The sequence below is a fragment of the Aquila chrysaetos genome, chromosome 22, assembly GCF_900496995.4.
Source record: "Aquila chrysaetos chrysaetos chromosome 22, bAquChr1.4, whole genome shotgun sequence".
NCBI classification, from domain to species: Eukaryota; Metazoa; Chordata; class Aves; order Accipitriformes; family Accipitridae; genus Aquila; species Aquila chrysaetos.
Genome location: NC_044025.1, coordinates 9,226,638 through 9,246,790, shown reverse-complemented (window position 1 = coordinate 9,246,790; position 20,153 = coordinate 9,226,638). Strand labels below are relative to the sequence as shown.

The window sequence follows — 20,153 nt, the reverse complement described above, 5'->3', positions numbered from 1 at the left end:
TGCCTGTTACATAGGAGTATAGAACAAACATAAAGATCTTAATAGAGATTTTGATAATCTGTTACTTTTTCTTTATTAACAGAAAGTTTACAATTAGAAACAAACTACTCCCATGTATGTTTTTATGCCATCATTAAATACTGAATCTACGAATAAACTAGGGATTTTTGGAACCTACCTATTTTTCCTTAGAAGGTGGGAGATGATTAGTTCTCTAAAATGGCATGTGATTCACTTCGATTACAAAATAAACTCAAATAAATTTCCTTGGTGAGCAAAAGGCAAAGGGCGCTAGATCATTTTGTACTGAAATCGCTTTTTTCACCACATCCCAGTGAGTATATTTTTCTCAGATAATGAAACTGGGTTTTTTTAAAGGTTTCCAATCCAGATTTATGTGGCAAATGCTTTAATTAAGATTGATATATTCCATTTGTTTAGCTTTCAGATTTTGATATGGAAGTTTTAACTTGAACTGCATTGCCCTCTAGCGCTGTGACGGGGCCAGCCGCAGTGATGTCACTAGCACATGCAGTGTGAGCACAGCCAGCCAGTTCATGCAGAGCTGCCTAAATGCTGACAAACCCTTCTTGGAGACGCATGTCACAGCAGCTAGACAGGGGCATCCTTCCAACAGAACCACAAATGCACAAGGGAAAACAGTAAACCTGTCTTTTATTGCAGGGACGTCATGATCGAAACAGCTACTTTCGAGCTCCAGCCAAGACTTCTGCCTGCTAATTTCTGTTTAAACGAGTTTGTATGAGAAATTAAGCAAGTTTGAACAGCCTATTATTCCTGACAGGCTTCAGAGGACTTCACGCTGTGCAAGTTTTACGTGCTCATGGCTGACAGCTTGCTGGGGAGATGAGTTCTCAATCTAAAACTGGCCGGGGCTTTGCAGCAACTTCTTGGGTAGAGAGATAACTTTCAACTGAACTCAAACCATCTGCGTGTTGTGCAAGGGATCCAATCATAACTTGCTATGGAGGATGATTTTTAAGATGAATACCTACCTTGGCCATAAATCCAATTCATCGATACCTGGATTTTTGAAAGTGTCTGCACTAAATAATGGCAATCTTTCTGCAAACAACTCCAATGAGACAGCAAGCAATCTGGATTCACCTGCCTTGGATATCAGTAGGGCGATAATTGTGGGGCTTATCCTAGGTGCCTTTATACTTTTTGCTATTATAGGTAATATCTTGGTAATTCTCTCTGTTGCTTGCAATAGACATTTAAGAATCCCTACAAACTATTTCATAATTAACCTCGCAATAGCAGATTTGTTGCTGAGTTTTACTGTCCTTCCATTCTCTGCTACACTGGAAATACTTGGCTACTGGGTTTTGGGGAGGATATTTTGTGATATCTGGGCAGCTGTTGATGTTCTATGCTGTACAGCTTCTATTTTAAGTCTATGTGCAATTTCTATAGATAGATATATAGGGGTACGTTATTCTCTCCAGTATCCAACTTTGGTAACAAGAAGAAGGGCAATTTTAGCTCTCCTAGGTGTCTGGGTCCTTTCCATGGTGATTTCTATTGGGCCTCTTTTGGGCTGGAAAGAACCAGCACCCAAGGATGATAAAGAGTGCCGCATCACTGAAGAACCATTCTATGCTTTGTTTTCTTCCTTGGGGTCATTTTACATTCCTTTAATCGTCATCCTCGTGATGTACTGTCGGGTCTACATAGTGGCAAAAAGGACTACTAAAAACCTGGAAGCTGGGGTTATGAAAGAAATGTCCAACTCCAAGGAGCTGACTTTACGGATTCATTACAGGAACATTCACGAGGACACATTAAACAACACCAAATCCAAGGCTCACAATCCCAGGAACTCCTTAGCTTTCAAACTTTTTAAATTCTCTAGAGAAAAGAAGGCAGCCAAGACGCTGGGAATTGTGGTTGGCATGTTTATCTTGTGCTGGCTACCTTTCTTCATTGTTCTGCCACTAGGTAAGTTGGTAATCAAGGGATTGCAAGGGGAGGGGGAGGAAGAGGGTTAGATGTTTACTACAAAAATATCATAGAAAAAAACGAGATGAACGATATGTAGATATCATTTTGAGAACTGCAGTGAACAGATGAAAGGAAGGGAAGTGAAAGTGATTTACTTCTGATGTTGGCTTTTTCAGAGAGTCATGCTGAAACTGTGAAGTGTGCAGCCTGCAGAAAGTCTGCTCATCTGGTAGTGCTTCTCAGTGATGGGGCAGATGTCAAATCAGGGGACAATATCTTCAGAGTTTATATATTAAATCCCCCTTTATGGTCTTTGAACTGAATTAGGTTTCAGAAACATTTTTATAGGATGCTTTAACAAAAATCCTAGATAAGAATGCAGTTTCAGCACTGAAATGTTCTTGTTTTAGTTTACTGTTACATGTTTGGACTATAATACAGTAGGTCTTCTGGCATTATCAGGTGTCTTAAATGGAAATGAACCTGATCTAATGATGAGGTGCAAAACTCCCCTGAGCTTTGGGAAGCTGAAAAAGTTCTAGTTCTCAGTTCAAACATCACTGATCAAATCCTAAAAGCAAACACACAAAGCCCACTGATCCCCACAGAAAGGTTCTCATTGGTTTCAATAGGTCTTACTTAGTTCAGGCATTTCAGGAGATTGCCATGTGAGGTTTTGGCAGCCACTTTGTTCACTGTCAACTTTAAAATATTATTAAAGCATTAGATGATAGAGACCTTTGTTTGCTTTTTTGATTTGCTCTGTGTTCCCAAGTCCTTCTGAAATTTGCCTGTATTGTCTTTCATACTAGCACTACCTCTGAAGCGGAATATCTAAAGACATTGAATTAGTAAGCTCTCAAAAATATCTGTCCAAAATTCATTTCTCTGGGACACAGACAATCTGGCAGCCTAAATATGGAAAGAGATGGAAAAAGAAAAGGGAGAAAAAGCCTTTATTAATGTTCTGAATTCGTATTTACTTAGTTACCCTACCAAAACATTTCTAATTGAGTGGTAAGCGAATATTTTTAGAGACTGTTATAGAAAACCAAACTGAGTTCAGCAACCTGGCCTAGTGAAGTATTATAAAATTATAATTTCAGTGAATGTGTAATACCATTTAGACTAGAATTTTTACTGCAAGACAACTACTTAAGCTATTGCAGGGCAACTTTATAATCTCTAGCTTATTGTATCATAAACTTAAAAACCTTTATGATTCAAGATCTGCATAAAGCTAATGTTAAGGATGTGAAAAATTCCAAAGAGAAGGAAAATTGTGAGCAAAGTTCTCTTTGGCTACTGAAGTTTAAGCCCTTGTGCTGGCTCTTAAAGACAGTTTATAACACAGAGCAAGTTTCCAACCATTGCAAAAATACATACCTGTGGACAGAAATATATTTTAACCACATTGTAACAGTAGTAGTACTAGATATGTAGCTAGGAGGTCATGATCCCCTGATAAAGTAGATTCCCTCCTTGATTTTGTATTACTGAAGGAACTCTGGAGAAAAAAAGCAAATGTGAATGCAGTAGAGCATACCCTTAGCTAGCAGAAGCCAGTATAGCTACTGATGCTGTCAATGAACACAGATGCAGACCAGTCCATTAAAAACATTATGGTCACAGGGCAGAAGCAATGTGAGAAACAATTAAGTTTCCTGAAAAAGTGTCAGTTTTCCCTTTGAGAAGTTATTTCAAAACTCCTGGTCTTTCCTGGGAAGTTTAATGAGTCGTTGCTTAAGACACCTGAGTGAAGAATGTATTGCTTGTCACAATACAATTTTATCTTTCATATAAATTGTGTCCAAGGCATCAGTGAGGTGACAGGCTGCGAGCCTCCACCACAACACACTGTGTGCTGGTAGAGGTGCTGGGTGGGCTGAAGGGCTAAACCCACTGCTGTGGCCTCTGACCCAACACAGACTGAGTGTCTATAACCCCCAACATGCTCACTTGAGCGCTGTGAGCACTTGGTGCCCCACAGAGCTGAGGTTCAGAAAGAGTTACCATTGTGTTGGTTAGAAGAGTGAAAAAATCAGCATCTTGGCATCGCAATGTAGCCTGCTGGCTCTCCAGCCTTCTGCCTAGAAATCCTTTCAGGGGCCCAACTCTTAACTGACAGCCTTTAGTCTAAGAAAGGGGGAAAAAAGGTATACATAGTACCCAATACAGTATCCACATGCATTTAAACAGTAGGTACTTTCCCTTTGTTTTGCTGACTAGGAATAGGGCTGGTTTTGTTCCTTGTCCCTGATCTCTTTTTTTCATTTATTCAGCACACTCCAGAACCTTGGACTTTTCATCTCTGTGTATCAGTGCAAAGTTAATTAATGATGTTAGGCATGACTAAAGCATTGCTCACTAAAACAGGTGGGGAAAAGACCTTTTCCTGACATGCATAATGCAGCCATCCTTAACTGGAGAAGAGGATACAGCAGTGGAGAAAGACTTCTTGCTGAGTGCTGCATTCTTCATACCAGAAATCTTTTGCTTTGTGTCTTGAAGTCACAAAATTAAATGAAATGCTATTAAGAAACCTTACAAAAAGCACACAATGGTATGAAATAAATTTCAGTGATAGGCAAACTGTAGAATCCAAAAGGTACTGATGATTTACAAAACCCTCCATAGGTGCCCTGGACTGCTTTAATCACAACCCACTCACTCATCAGTGTAGGACTGCAAACTGCAATACCTTTTCTGCTACTGAGTCCAGATTAGATACTTACCTTCACTCTACCGGAAGGATAGGCTTCTTCCTTAGCCTGTATTTTTCATACCTTATATTTGCATCATTAACCCAAATCATACCCTCACATCTGCATCTTTACTGTTTTTTGTTGCTCCCTGTTTCACTCAGTAATGCCATGACTCTGGAGAATGGCGTTAGCAGAGCAACTCTGGATTTCTGAGGACCCAACCACAAAACATTTGACAAGTCAGTACACGTTCTTTCTGCAACACCCCAAAACCACGTCTTAACAAATCTGCTTATATGTAGAAGAGCTTCCTTCATGTTAAAAGTGTTCTCAGCTCTTCTACTAGTTTCCCAGACAAGATTATAATTCTTCCACTCTAGCATTTCCATACATTCTGCAGCTACCCATTTTGATATCCCAGACAAAGGGTTATGGCATCAGGTGGCAGATATATACTGGGAACTGACGCGGTGCTGAAAGCAGGGATGTTGCTCGAATAAATATTCCATGACAAAGGAAAAGAAATAATATTAACACTCACAGATTGTTTTTCAAGCAAGAATCAAAAGGCTCTGCAAGGAAAGCTCTCTGACAGAGCTCTGTATACAGCTATGGAGAGCAATTACAGCACTGGCACTATGACATACTGAACATCATGACACAATCAGCACAAAGAATGACCCACGATCTCTTTTTGTAGGACTGAATCATGCTGCCTTTAGTGTTAAGCACCTGATGATGCAGCAAAACTGGTATCAAAGAGAATCATGTCAGAAATGTGGTTTTATTCCAGTAGCTGCCAGATATTTTTTCCAGATAGCAATAGAGTTACAGAATATCCTTGTTGTGCACATTCGTAAATGCTCCATGTCTGTAAACAGTTGTGGTGCCACTCAAAATTATTTGTGGTACAGCATAAAAAATAAAATGAAGACGTGTCTTTGAGACAACTTCTGGTGCCATAAATTCAGTGACTCAGCTTTGAAGAGTAAATATCTTGCTTCTTTAAAAATGTTTTTCTTCCCCCTCATACAAATCTTTTCTTAGGCATCAGGACTGTATTAAATATGCATTGCTGAAAAACGCTGAGTAAAATAGATTATTTTAATGTAGATACTAGAGCCCTGCAGAAATAAGGTAACACTCATTAAAACTCCGTCATTTAAACAAAGGAATATCCAATTTTATGCCAATGCTTTTATTTAAAAAATGAACCCAAAATGAAGGATCATATGTTTCCCCCTGGCTACTAGGTAAAAGTTTAGTCTCATTCCTGTTAATTAAGATATCAAAGTGGCTTGCCAGTCTTCTCCCAGACACCCCCCAACCCCCCCCCCCCCAAAAGGGAAAACTCAGCACGTCCAGTACTTTAACCAACTTTAACTAACTTCCCCAGCCCATTGCTTAACTCCAGTGGAGATCAGCAAGCATTATTTACTTCCCAGTTCAGAGGCTAACTCCCCCCCGCTCCCACAAAACCTGTGATCTTATCCACTGAAGTCAGAAACAAAATTCTTGTAACTTAACTGGCAGTGGGATAAAGTCCCAAGAGCCTCATAATGAAGATACAACTGTTTTGACTATCCTTATATATTAAGCTTTTGAAACCTCTCTATAAAATAATAAAAAGAACATAAAATATTCTTCATGCTACAGGTCAGCCAATACGAAATTTTTCTTAAAATAAAATGTTATTCAAGTACAGTATGTAGATTTATGCTACATCAGGCCAACCTCTGCATCTCTGCACCAAGAATACCAAATTAGGCCACTTAGTTTCCCATGGGAAACACTTCAAGATGTTAGGTCCAGTGCTGTCAATGCTACTGGGTTCTGCTTTCTGCAAGGCTTTAGGCCTGGTTTGTCTTTTATCTCATTTTGGTCTTGCCCCCTCTTCCCCTCTCTAACTAGCCTAGCTCTCTAGATTTGATGCCCTCAAGTTAATAGTTATACAGAATTTGGACAAATTAATGATATATGTGGCAATCTGACCCTCCGCCCATTTGCAGGTCAATCTTTGGTACAATGTTCAACTGCACGGGTGATAGCAGGAACCTTCTCCTCCTATTTTCTAGCCAATTCCTGTAAAACTAAACATCATAAGGGCATTTCTTGACCAGTACAGCATGTTTCGTCACATGTGGAGGACTAGATTATTTCAAGATGATTCATTTTACTACTAAAATAGCATCCCTTAAGCCCTGGTTTAAGCCTTTTCATTTGCAAAGGATGCCAATTATCAGTTACTTAAAGAATTCTACTTTTTAGAACAAAACCGTTTGTTATCAAAGCAGATGAAACTGCACAAATTCTGGGGTACTTCCTATGTAGGCTTTTGATTTGAAGTCTTACAAAAACAAATATGCAAAGCAATACAGAAAAAATACAAAGAAATCCACTCATGTTGACTATTCAACCTTAGGGATGGCAGCAACTCCAGTGATCAGAAAGCTCCAATGAAAACAAAATTCAGGACTGAGCCACTGGGCAGCAATAGGAAATCTCAAAACTACTGAAATCAAAGACAAAAGAGAAGTGATAATTTCAGAGGAAACACTGCTTTCAGTATCCAGCATCCAGCAAAGCAGTGGACACAAGGTCCTGATGCCAAAGGCATTTGTAAACACATGTGCTATTGCTCAGGTTGGTAGTCATAATGAAACCATTGAGTAAAGTTATACATGTGCATATGGTCCTAAAGCATTGAGGCCATACCTCAGGACCTCAGCTGCATGTTCTTTAGCGTACCTATCTGTGAAAGACAGACATGAACAAAAAGTGATGGGTTTTTTAGTATCTTCATTAAAGTCCTCCTCCACTGCCCATGGCAAGATTTTGAGCTATATTGATGGGCTTTGAAGTGATACCTAGAAACAGAAAAGCCATAACCATCAGTCTCTAAGTAACAAAAGAGAAAAAATATAATGCAAGTTCATACAATATCTTTGTAGCTGTGTTACTCAATTCCATGCTAGAGTCCTGTTATTTACCAATGATGTCCAAGGCAGATCACCTCAGTTATAAGTCAGAAGCGAGAAGGAGAGAAAAAGGCACAAAAGCATGCCCAGTAATTGAAGATATTTAAGTATAACAAATGAAATGTCAGCAGACTTAGATTAGTGTTTCTAGGCTCCCTTAATCAGCTAATCCTTTGCAAAACAAGCATAAGCTTAGCTCATATTCTTTCTAGTTAGCAAGCTGCAAAAGTCTGTAACTCTTTTGGACAAAATAATAATAACAATAACATCATGTTTCTGACCCTATCTACTTTCAGTTTTAGAGTACCAAACAAGATTCTTACTAAAATTGATCTTGGTTTTATCATATTTATGTGAAGGCAACACAATTCAAACACAAGTGAATTCTCTCTGTGGTGTAAGTCATCATAGCTATTCTGGATTGAGAGGTGGTAGACTAGTATGCAAGGATATATAGGGTTTGTGTCAAAAATGTAAGTGCTTGATGGAATTTTTCCATATCTCGTATATTTTCCATATCTTGTATCTCCATATTTTGTTACTCAATATATACTCAGAATTTTTGCTAATATGACAACTATGGATGAGACATGAAAAACCTTAATCCTGTTGCTTTTTTTTTTTTTATTGTTCTTTTTTAAACCACAGCTTTCCTCTTTCTTTTTCTTTCTGGGCTGGGCAAATAAAGCTCCTGTCTGTCTTTTCAATTGCTCTTCTAAATACCAACTTGCAAATGGTCTGTTGTACCATAAGGTTTTAAAAATAATTTTCAACTCTCAAAGCTTTATGCATCAACACTATCTTTTGTATGATGCTGTAGGAAGGACAGTCATAGACTGCAGACCAGAGCAGGATCTCTGGAAATGATAGACTATCTCTTAAGTTCTGCCTATCAATCAGAGACAATCTTACTGTGCCAGGAGTACCAGTGTTAGTAGCTCTGTGGTTAAATACATAGGCACTGTCCCTTTAAAAATGCAAATATAGCTACTCTGCTTTGCAATTGCTTGTAATATAAGAAGGTGTAGCAGTTCTGGGTTTTAGTAAAAAGATCTGATCCCTATCTGTACTACAACCTCCATCAGCAAGGCTTCAAGGGAGGTTAAGTCCTGGTTTTATTTTGGCCATTCTAGATAAGTATTTTTGGAGTCTTTAAAAGGCTCTCAAATTTGAGCCATTGTGAATGAAGTTCATGCAGGTCTCAATGAAGTGATTTGTTCATCTGAAATATGAGATACCCTTTATGAAAGAGATAGTGTGGATGACAAGAAATAGTTAATTTTAATTAGGATAAGAAAATAGAACCAATAACCTTTCTCAGCCTATGAGACAGCAAGGAAAATGTTTTCCTTGGGCTTTGCTCTTACTCATGAACATATACATAAGGGGATGTGCTCTTTATGGGCAGATTCTGCACTTGTGTATGTCTGCTACTTTCATTTGTCTGCTTAAGCACTTGTCTATACAGGATCAGGCCTTAGATTGGTAGGAGTTACTGAGTTTAGTTAATACCAATAATGTATTAGTTTGCAGACATTTATTTCCCTGTTTGAATGGGATGGAGGAATGGGTATAAATCACTTTTAACCTGTCAGGACAGTTAGGGGAGATTTCTCTCTGTGACTTCCTTGACTCAACTGGAAAACAGGGAAATGAAAGACTCAAGGGCTGAGGACTGGTTGAATGATACCTTCATTACCCCTCACAACTGTCAGCTCACTGTAGGGCCAGAAGGCTCCAGCAAAGAGAATCCCACAACTGCTACAGGTAGTTCTAGAACATAAATTCCTCACAACCAGGACACTTTTCTTAACAGCTGGCCTAGATCCTTGGGCATATACGTAACATACCTATTAATACAATGAAAAATAAGAACAGCTGTACTTGCAACAGCATCGTGTTTGTATTTCTATTTCTCTCACATTATCTTATGCAATATCATTGTCTAGTCAGTTACTCCTTATTTGATATTTCTCCTTCCTTAACAGCGAAGTGCTTTCCCCCAACACACACACACACACGTTACCCACAAACACAGGAGTGCATGCTGGTGACTGCAGGGTTACCGTGATTCCTATGGTGTCCGCCAGCCTGACAGCCACTGGGATATGCAGCCCAAGGCATCCCACAGAGACTCCAACATGCTTGAAAACCATAACCAAATGCTAGCCATCTTTCCTTTCATTTTCCTTACTGAATTTTATTGTTGATTTTGGATACTCTTCCTATTTCTCAAGATCTTTTTTCACTGTTATCCTAACCCTCTTCTCCAGAAGGCCTACAGTCCCTCCCAGCCTGACCAACTCTCAATTTTATAACCATACTTTCTATTTCATCCTCTACTGTTTGTAAACTGTGGGGGGGGTTCCTATATTAAATAAGTCCAGGGGAATGTAAACAAACACTGAATGCTGGAAGGAAAGAAATCAGGAGCTTTAGAAATCCAATTAGCTTTAAAACCTTGGCATGCTGACTTGGCTAAGCATGTGGTAAAAAGGACCGCAGAAAGCTTAAAAGACGAACACATCCTTTCCGCATTCTCTAAACTCATACTCACAGCAACTCTGGTCAGAGGCAGCTTATTACTTTTACAAGGAGAATTTTACTAGCTATACACATATAGCATTTGAGCTTTCCTTGTTCATTATGAAGTGGCTGTAACTCAGCCATTAGCAGCTACCAACAGTTACGGCTGCAGCAGGAATTACAGCTTGAATTGCAGGGGAGAAGCGGAGGTTCCCAGCCAGGCCATCAGCAGACATCAACTGCCTAGCAGTGGGAAAGTCTCTTGCTGATCACATTACAAATTTGGTCAAATCACTTTTCACAGGCAGGCTGAGTTCCATCGTAAATCAAATTTCTTGCAAAACAATACTCATTTTTGCGGAAGTTGTCTTCTCAAGAACAGATTGAGAGACAGGGTTTGATATTGTTGAAGCTTCCTGTTTTTCATGTTTCAGAACTCATTTGTTATCATTTTGCATTTTGCAATGCTTTTCATCACTACAGCAATTTTTAAAACATTGGAATTGTCTTTTGTGTGGAATGTTGAAAAGTTGAAATTTAACTCGAGTCAGAATGACTCCAATCTGCACCAAAATAGAATAATTCTCTCCTCTGAATGAGGGAGGATATGTTTGCCTTCCAAGGTTACCTTAACTATTTATATTTGACCAGACTCTATAACAAAACTTCCAAATACTTATTACCGACTCTCTACCTTCTCTCCAGAATACCCCCACTCAGTGTTTCAAGTTTTGAAACACTTCATTTTCTACTTGTTATGAATAAAGACAAGTAGTTTCAAATTTTATGGCTTTTCTTTAATCTTAAGACAATGACAAAAACCCGTGCAGTGAACCTCTCCTTCTACCCCGTTATTGTTTCATGACATATTTTATTGTAGCTAGTTTGCTATTACTGGAATATCAACTGACACAAAGTGAAGTACGTAAACAACTCCAGACTATTTTGTTTCAAAAAACCCAAATGTTGTATTTGTTCCAGTAAACAGGAACATACACTCACCCTAGGTTGGCTCTTATCTAAGCAAAACTGGATTTAAAAGATTTTGAAATGTAATTTTTTGAAATGGGCAGAAAACATAGCACCTGATAAACCAAAACTCATCCATAGAGACTTTTTCTCCTTAAATCCAGGAAATTCACAATACTCCTGCTCAACTATTATCTAATCTAAGTATCAAATACTTGATTCTGAACAGAACTGATGATTCTATAAGTAATTTAGATACTTAATTGATATCAAATACACAACTTATTAAAAATTGATGTTTAATTAATAGAAAGTCAATTATCACAACATAAAGTGATTAGAAAAGAGATTAGCAGTTGGAGTTAAAAACTAAATAAGACAAGGAGAGTAGAAATAAATATTTAAACATTAATAGGAAGAAAGGAAGTAAGTAACTGAAAAGTGAACATGCCTGGATGGAAAAAGAAAAAGCAGGGATATTAAAGAGAAGGCAGACAGTAAAGGAGTATGTGCTTAATTTTAAATTTAAAAATCATTAATATTTTTAAATTTTCCTCCCACTGGGTACAAATAATAAATAATGGCATTCTTGAAAATACACACACAGAATACCATCTCCCATGACTCACACAAACATTAACATATAATGTAAAATTATTCAAATGCCCCTATCAGATGCAAGCTGCAGCATATTGGGCTGTATAATAGGAACGGAGGCAGTAGATGGAGCAAAGTGATTATGCCCTTTTACTCAACACTCATTAGACCGTGTCTGGAGTACTGCATCGATGCAGGGGAACACAACAATAAACTGGAGTCCAGTGGAGGCAACCAAAACAATCATGAGGATGGAGCACCTTGTGTGAGGAGAGGGTGAAGGAACGGGGCTTCTTCAGCCTTCAGAAGGGAAGGCTTCAGGGGACCTAATGCAGTGTTGACCCTGCTTTGAGCAGGGGGCTGGACAAGAGACCCTGTAACATCCCTTCCCACTGCAATAATTTTGTAATTCTATTAAGTTCTTGGCTTTCAGTCGCATCACGTATAAATATATATATTCTTTGCATGAAGGATGAAGGGAAGAAATATAACCACAAAATGGAACCCAGTGATATTTCACAAATGACTGTCATCAGAAACAACTGCTGGTCACATATACATAGTTATTTCCTTTGTGTGGCAGGAAGTAGCACACAGAGCAGAATGGCACAGAGATATCAAAGGCATTTTCAAAAGTTTTAGCTCATAAACATTATCTTATATGTTATTTTTCAGATTTAAACTCCAGCTAATCACTAGTATCTCATCACCTTGCATATGCATACAACTGGAGTAGCAAGTTTTCTCCCTTCTCCTGGACATAGTTTGGGGGTTTTGTCTGATTGGTTGGTTGCATTGGCAGACCTAATTTTGATGTTAACTTCTTTCTTCCCTAAAGTGGAAGTGGAAACTCAAACATGTCCTGTGTATTACACTTTTGTCAAGAAGCTCGCCAGCTATTACATTAAGGATCCATAAATAGAAGGTCTTAACTTTCCCATCCTCCTTTCTCTACGAATACAGTGGTCAGTTGTGAGAAGTAGCAAAGGAGCAGATATTTAGATGGAAGAAAAATAGCAGAACAGGAAAGAATATGAGACAGTAGAGTGTGTGTGTGTATGTGTGTGTGCGCGTGCATGCATGTGTGTGTGTTTTTCCTCTGCAGAGGGCTACATCAAAACCCCTTCAATGAAGAGTTTTCCTTAATTAAGAGTATTGGGATTAAGCCAGTCCAGAAGATTTTCCTGCTGCTCACCCTGCTGTTCTAAGGGCTCTTCCAAAGACCGCTGAAGTCCTTATGAGCCTTTACAAAGGCTTTCAAAGACTCCCACTGACTCCAGTGGACTCTGAATTTTAAGGTCTCAGTGATGTTCTGGACAGATATTCTGCAGAATATGTTAAGACAATTAATATGGCAAATTGTTTCCCACAATGTTCCCTAATTTCATTGAGGGTGCTTTACGTACTTTCTGTGTAATAAAGCACTCATTATAAAGAACCAGTCAGACCCTAAATGAAATAAGCTTTTACTAAATAAAATACTTCTCAATTTCTTTTTATGATATTTGCTGTTGCTCAGTGTATTTCCAAACTGAACAGCTCTATCAAGTCTGGTGAGCATGGTCAAAAAACAATAAAAAATTATCAAGTTGATTGAGTGTCTGAAATATTTCTGGTTCTCCATTTGTGTTGGACACAGGCTTTGCAAAAACTTCATTGGTGTCAATGGTGCAATCAGAGATAAGATTGCAGTGCTATGTTTAAAAAATCACAGGGTTTAGTGCAGAAAAATAAAAGAGAACAGAAAATTTACATTCTCTTAGAGTGAAGCTGTTAAACATGAAGCATCAAGAAAGCGATCAGTTTGAGTAAGGAAGCTGCTCTGGCTACCCCCATCACAAATAAATCACTGAGGAGATAGATAATCATATGTAAAATTTTCCAGCCATTTTGAAAAGCAATCTAAATCAGTACAGGGAAATATTTAATCTGTTTATCAGACTACGATGGGAAAGTAGTTGGAGATTAAGGAAGGAAATACTAGTCTCATGTTTAGAGAGTGTGTCTAGTAGGCTTAGCTTTATCATTTTATCAAGGTACCAAAATAGCCCGCAGTTGTTTGCTCCTGACAGGTTAATTATGAGGTAAAGCATGTGCGCAGCTAAATAAAAGGTATTGTTGTTAATTCCAAGAACAAGGTAGGGAAAAGGGTAATGTTAAAAATATACAAGCTAATCAAAATATTTTTCATCTCTTTATATGGTGAAAGTCAGTGAAGCTTTGCATAATAGTCACCAAATTAAACTATATTTAGAAGTACATGGCATGTATGGCAACATCCGTCTAAACCACCTTCTGGGTAATAAAGAACAGCTTTTCTTCTCTCTGTAGAAAACTCAGGCTAGGATTCCACCCAGTGAGGAGGGACCAAATACAAAAACTCAGAAACTTTCCGAAGGCCTGAAGAGAATAAGTGCCCAAATAAGTATCTGTCTTGGACATTCCATTTTTCTAACAGTTAATCCTCAACCTAAATAATGGATATATTTACCAAGGGGATCTAAGACTACATTGTCAGTGGGATTCTAGTACTGCAAATGTAAAACTCTGCTGGGCTGCCAAAACTTAAACCATAAAGTTTTCCTGATGAACACAGCTATATTCTGCAGAGTTAATCAGACAAAAAAGGAATAGAAGGTATCTGAAGAGGTCATTCAGGACATCCTCCAACCCAAAAGCTGGATCAGCTATACATAAATCAGTAGACGTGTGTCTACTCTGTTTTTAAGAGCCTCCAGGGTTGGATTTTTACACCTTTCTTAGGCAGTATGTTCCAGAATTTTTCTGTCTTGGAAGACAGAAAGTGTTTCCCAATCCATAATCTCGGTTTGTCTTGCTGCAATTCAAATCACTGTGCTTCTGTAGTGATGGAAGCACACTGTGCCACTGTAGACGACGTGAAAAAAGATTTACTTTCCTCCTTCTTTGCAGGTAACTTCTATGTTTTTAAAGACGAATTGTCATGTCTCCTCAGTCCTTTTTCCTTCACCATGATCAAAAGTTGTATTACAAAAATACTACATTTCAGAGCATCTGTAGCTTTTGGTGGTGGAGGATCCCTTCATTAGCCATGGATCCCTTCATAGGTGGAGTTTTGCTAGAATCATGTAGTCATTGCATATAGCCTCTGCAAGGCCAGAAATGTATCTGATCATGTGCATCAACCAGTTTCTCTTAATCTCAGGAAATATTCTTGAATTCTGCTTTTTCTTGGGTAGTGGCGAAGGCAGCAGGACCCACCTACACACTACTTGAATGCACTGTACTACCCACTGTGAGTTCTAGTGGTTAAGAGAGTCATGTCAGGTCTCACGGGTCTCTTCTCGGTAAAACAAAAACTTTCCTACTGGTGAAAATTATTAGCATATGACCATCAGCTGATTGCTTTACCTTCCCCCAGCTCAGATTGCCCACTGGTAAAATCAGGAGGATAGCACGAAGTCAGGATGACTGACAGATGAAAAGTGCTATCTGAGAGCAAATGAGTCGTGCTCCTATATACGAATTTATTCTCACTGAGACTGCAGCGACCTCTCTTATTGCTAGAGCCTTCTTGGAATAATTGTCTACCTACCACCTGACTGAAAAAAACTAGGAAGTAATAGGGCACTACACCATAGACAAAATTCATAGATGAAATCCATCTCCCTTCAGAGCAGTTGCACGTATATATATATATTAGGAAGGGTAGAGGAGTTAAGAAGAATTCTATCCAGTTTTAATACATCAGTCTGAACTGAGAGCAACTAACACACCAGTCTGTAAATCAATGGCTTATTTATCAAATTAATAGTCCTTGTTCAGAAAAGCATACTTTCTTACCTTCTTGTGAAAACTTAATCTACTAGTTTGTGTATAATTTATGAGTCAAGCAACACTTGCATTGTGCTGTTTGCAGAACCAAGAAAAAGTGGAGAATGAAGTAGTGTTTAATGATGAGTGTTTTCATTAACTCCTTGACACTTATTCCTGAATTTCTTAGTTTCAAAACTTTTCTACTATTGTAGCTAAATGCTGATCTTTATTTTCAAGTCACACTACCACACAGCTTTCCAAACTGATCTATTTCCATATTTTCTGTTAATGACTCAGCTAGGGTCATGATAGCTTTTAAATGATTGATCAGGGCTCAGTGATTTTTCTAGAATCAGGCCTGAACACAAAGTGCCTCTGTCAGTCAGGGTTGCTATGAGGAAATTCTCTGCTCTTTTGTGTTGCTGCCCTTTAATATAAGAGCTTTGAAAACGCTTGCTGCAGCTGCTGAAAATGGCCTGCATGTCATTTTTTTCAAATGGCATTTGAAAAACAGATTATCATGAGATAAGCGTAAGATAAGCATAAGCTCCTTACCTTTTTTCCTTAAGGAACACATACTCTTTGAAGAAGTTTACAAAGATTAGCCATTTTTCAACACTCAGCTTTTTACCCTTTTCCCTATTTGGTCTCTTAGTCTTTACTGTATGTAGTTATATTCAGTTCATGTGGAATATAGATTATACAAGCATAACTCATTTAACTACATTGGTTCCCAGTTTTCTTCTCTATATAGCTTAGCTCATTTTATTTGTCCTTAGAGAATTTAACAAAATTTGTCAGTAAACTTCCTTATTTTTTTTTTTTATTTTATTGAAAAGTATACCATAGCATTTACTCTGTCCATATATAACCTGCCTAAAAATATTTAAATCTGGTAGAGGGATGTCCTGTAGATTTTCAATTGTTACAGTATGAGAGAAAGGCAAACCAACTGATCTGGAAACATTCACCACTGCTCATTCAACATTCACACATAGGAAAAAATAGGACCTCTTTAGCCACTTCACAAGGTTTACTGTGCTTTAAGAGCTAAAACTCATTTATATTTTAAAGGAGAACCAGAAAAATAATTAAGAAATTATCCATATGAGCTCCAAAAAGTTCCTTGTTGTACATAATAATGCTTTGTTCTTGTTTTGTAAAGTCACAAAGCTTCTCTTTTCCCCAAACTGCAGGGAAAATATTAGCAATTATTATTTACAAAATGAATTCTGAAAAGGTTTGCAACTGTGCATGTGGGAAATTTTGGAGCATCTTGCTCATCTTGGCTGCAGTTATGAACTGAGATCAACTTTTCCTAAAGCTTTATAAGAATTTGACACCTATTTAACTGCTTATTTCATAGAATCACATGAATTGTCACTGAATCTTTCATCAAAAAGTATGTAACACTCACAAGACACAGTTTTAAGTGCTTGCATTGATTTGATTTATCTGATGGAAATTTATCAAATACAATTCATAGTTTCTCTGATGTTAGACATGTTGTACCCTGTACTTTCTGCAGTATCAGTCAGGATGGATGTAGGATCTCCACCAGATGGACAGAAGAGGCATTGGTCAAACCCTGCAAATCATTAGCAGCAACAAAGCAGTAAGGGACATGGGTTCAACTTACAAGAGTCTTGCACATGGAGTAGAAGTCAGTAAAGTGCAGGAGTCATGAAACAAATACTATGAACCTTGTAATTTAAAACCTCCATTTTAACCTTAATGGCTAGCATGTTGCTTAGCTCCAAGGCAATAGGTAGAGCTAGCGCTAGCTGGCACCATACCAAAACACTGCCAGGGAAAAAATCTATTATTGCAGATTCACAGGATCCTTCCTGACTCCTATTGCCCAAGTGAAGGGGGGGAAGAGTCTCTCAGATAGCTAATGCCATCTCAGCATCTTATTTTCTCTTCTGAGCTAGTTCACGGACTAGCTGACACACTGAGAAGGGCAGTGGGTGTGTGAGGAATGACACATACTTACTTCCCTTTGGCTTTCTTGTGAGCTAAGGAGACTCAAACCCCTATAGTCAGCACCAGGCCAGCATTGTCATTTAGATAAACAGCAGTATCTACTGTGGCACATAAGAGCTATTTACCCAAGAAGCTAGGAAGTGCTTTTGCATAGTTTTGAGGCCACAGCTGTGGCCTCTACATTGCTATGAGATGGGAAATATGCCTAGAATCATATCCCTCCCCACTAAAGCATCCTGACAGTCACAACTGACTCAGCTGCTTTCATAGCCCAGGGAATCTGAAACCACACCATTGTAAAAGGTTGCTCTTCTCAGAGATGTGACATTCAGGCTTGAATGTCACCTTCCATTTGAAAAACTCTTCAAATCTAACTCCAGTACTTGACATAAGAATTCTCTCCTGAATCACCACTCTTTGATTACTTGAGCCAGGCACAAAGGTATTTTCCCAGCTGGATAACTGTTGAACGCCTGTTTTGCTTTAAAAATGTCATACATTCTTTTATAAAGCCCCGTTTGCTAAATTTAACTGATCAATTGCATGTTTTTAATACTAAAAGTACATGAAATGGATTTCCCAGTATGAATTTTTCATTTGGTCAGCTTCTTTAGGGAAATTATTTGGTTGTGAATGGAAAAGGAAGTATTCATAAAATAACCTCTTTGTTTGGGTTACACCACTTTTATGAATGCCTGAGATATGGGAAGTACCACAATTAACTTCAGGTTTCAAGAGGTTTGTACTATCATAATAAGATAAATGGGGTGATGTTTAGCAGCTGCCAGAGAATGTATTAGAAGTTATAAGGTGTGTCTGAACACGTTCCTTCTGAGAAGCCTGGGAACAGTTAGATCTTTTTCTTCAAAAATGACATGCGAAAGCTCTTTGAAGAAGGCACATGTGTGCATTGTGCAATAGCTTGGACAATGGAGGTTTGATCTTTCATTGTGATCAACAGATGTTAGTGCAACAGGTGTGTACATATAAACACAAGCACTGCTTTCTATTTTTTAATTCTACATCAATTATGTGCTCCTTTAGCTTTCAGATGGTGGAAAGTATTTCCTTATTAGCTTTAAAAATAACAAAAGTAACATTTTATTACCAAAAGACCAAAAATGAAAGCAAGATGCGCTAAAGATTTTTAATAAACGGAGTCTTAACAGTGATCTGATGGGACATTTATCCTTCCTAAAGGCAGACAAACCAATTATCTCAGATATTGTCTCTGCTTGTTTCTTCTGGACAGGATCTCTGTTTTCAGCTCTGAAGCCCCCTGAAACAATCTTCAAGGTGATTTTTTGGCTTGGCTACTTTAACAGCTGCATGAATCCAGTCATCTACCCTTGCTCAAGCAAAGAGTTCAAGAGGGCTTTTATACAGATCCTAAAATGCCAGTGCCACCGTCGAAAGCAGCTGGGGTGGTGGGCCTACAGCTACAGAAACTGGAATCGGTGCTCCTTTGAACACCCTAGGAAAGACTCTCTGGAAGACAGCGGCAGTTTCCTAAGTGGCAGTCAGAGGACATTATCTTCAGCATCTCCCAGCCCTGGCTACCTGAGCAAAATCACTCACCCACATATGGAGATGTGCACATTCCAGGAATGGAAAAACTCCAGCTCTTTCCTGAGCCCCTTACAGGAAGGCAGCAGACAAAAGGACCCATGCCAGTTCTTTACCTTCAATCTCTTAACAGAGCGCAATGGCCATGTTCCTGCTGGCAGCCAAGCTTCCAGCAATGGGGACCATGAGGCCATCTGTGACACCCTGAATGGCAAAACTGATTGTAGAACAAACATGACGCTGGAATGAACAGTCTGTTCTCTTTGTACACCAACAAGTTTGACGTTTAGCCCAGGTGAAGAAATGGACCAGCGCACAATTTCTCAGTATAGCACTAGAAGGAAGCCAATGAGGAACAGGCAGATTTATGTCACAAGAGCAGCAAAGTGTAGGGGTTAACCACATTCCCAGTGAATTGCCAGAGAGGCTACTGAAGCAAAAACAATGCAGAGAAGGTGCCACATAAGCCCAGGGAAGTGCACATCCAATTATTTAGCTGTCATGGAAGTACTGTGGAACAGCCAAACACATATGTATATAGAAAGAATGTATAAATATGGGGGTGGGCAGGGGAAATGTGTATGAATGTGTGGGTGTACATGTGTGCTAGTCGCATGTATGGATGCCCGAGAGCAGAAGTGAGCAATGCAGTGTTGTTTGTACCTCTCCAGGGTACTAGTTGCCACTGATTTTGCCTGTAAATTCTTATTGTTGTTGTACTTCACTGTACATTAGCACTTTAGAAATGGAAAACAATGTCAAAGATTAAAGTAATTTCGCAACAATTTAAATACTTGCACCTCTTACTATACGACTGGAATTCAGCCAAGTTCCCTCATCACAGTTTTCACTTCAAAATAAAACACTCATAGCGGTTAAGTTTGCCATTGTAGCTCCTAGGATGCTCTTGAATCTCTCTGCAGTTGCTTCCCTTCCATTATTCCCTTATCACCAACATATGTAACTCCTCTATCCTTCATCATGTTCTTTTTTGAAAGTTTGAAAATAGCAGCAATGATGAGAGCTCATAATCTACATTTCAGCACATTAGTAAGTGTCCTGT

At 38.6% G+C, this 20,153-nt stretch overlaps 1 protein-coding gene across 1 annotated transcript; it reads left to right on the top strand.

The window, feature by feature from the left end:
* The first annotated feature begins 539 nt into the window (after nt 1-539).
* ADRA1B (adrenoceptor alpha 1B) lies at nt 540-19,881 on the top strand. Its single transcript, XM_029998436.2, has 2 exons — nt 540-1,965; nt 18,777-19,881. Exons 1-2 carry the CDS (start codon nt 993-995, stop codon nt 19,337-19,339), a joined length of 1,536 nt encoding a protein of 511 aa, XP_029854296.1. The 5' UTR covers nt 540-992; the 3' UTR covers nt 19,340-19,881.
* Nucleotides 19,882-20,153: the final 272 nt, after the last annotated feature.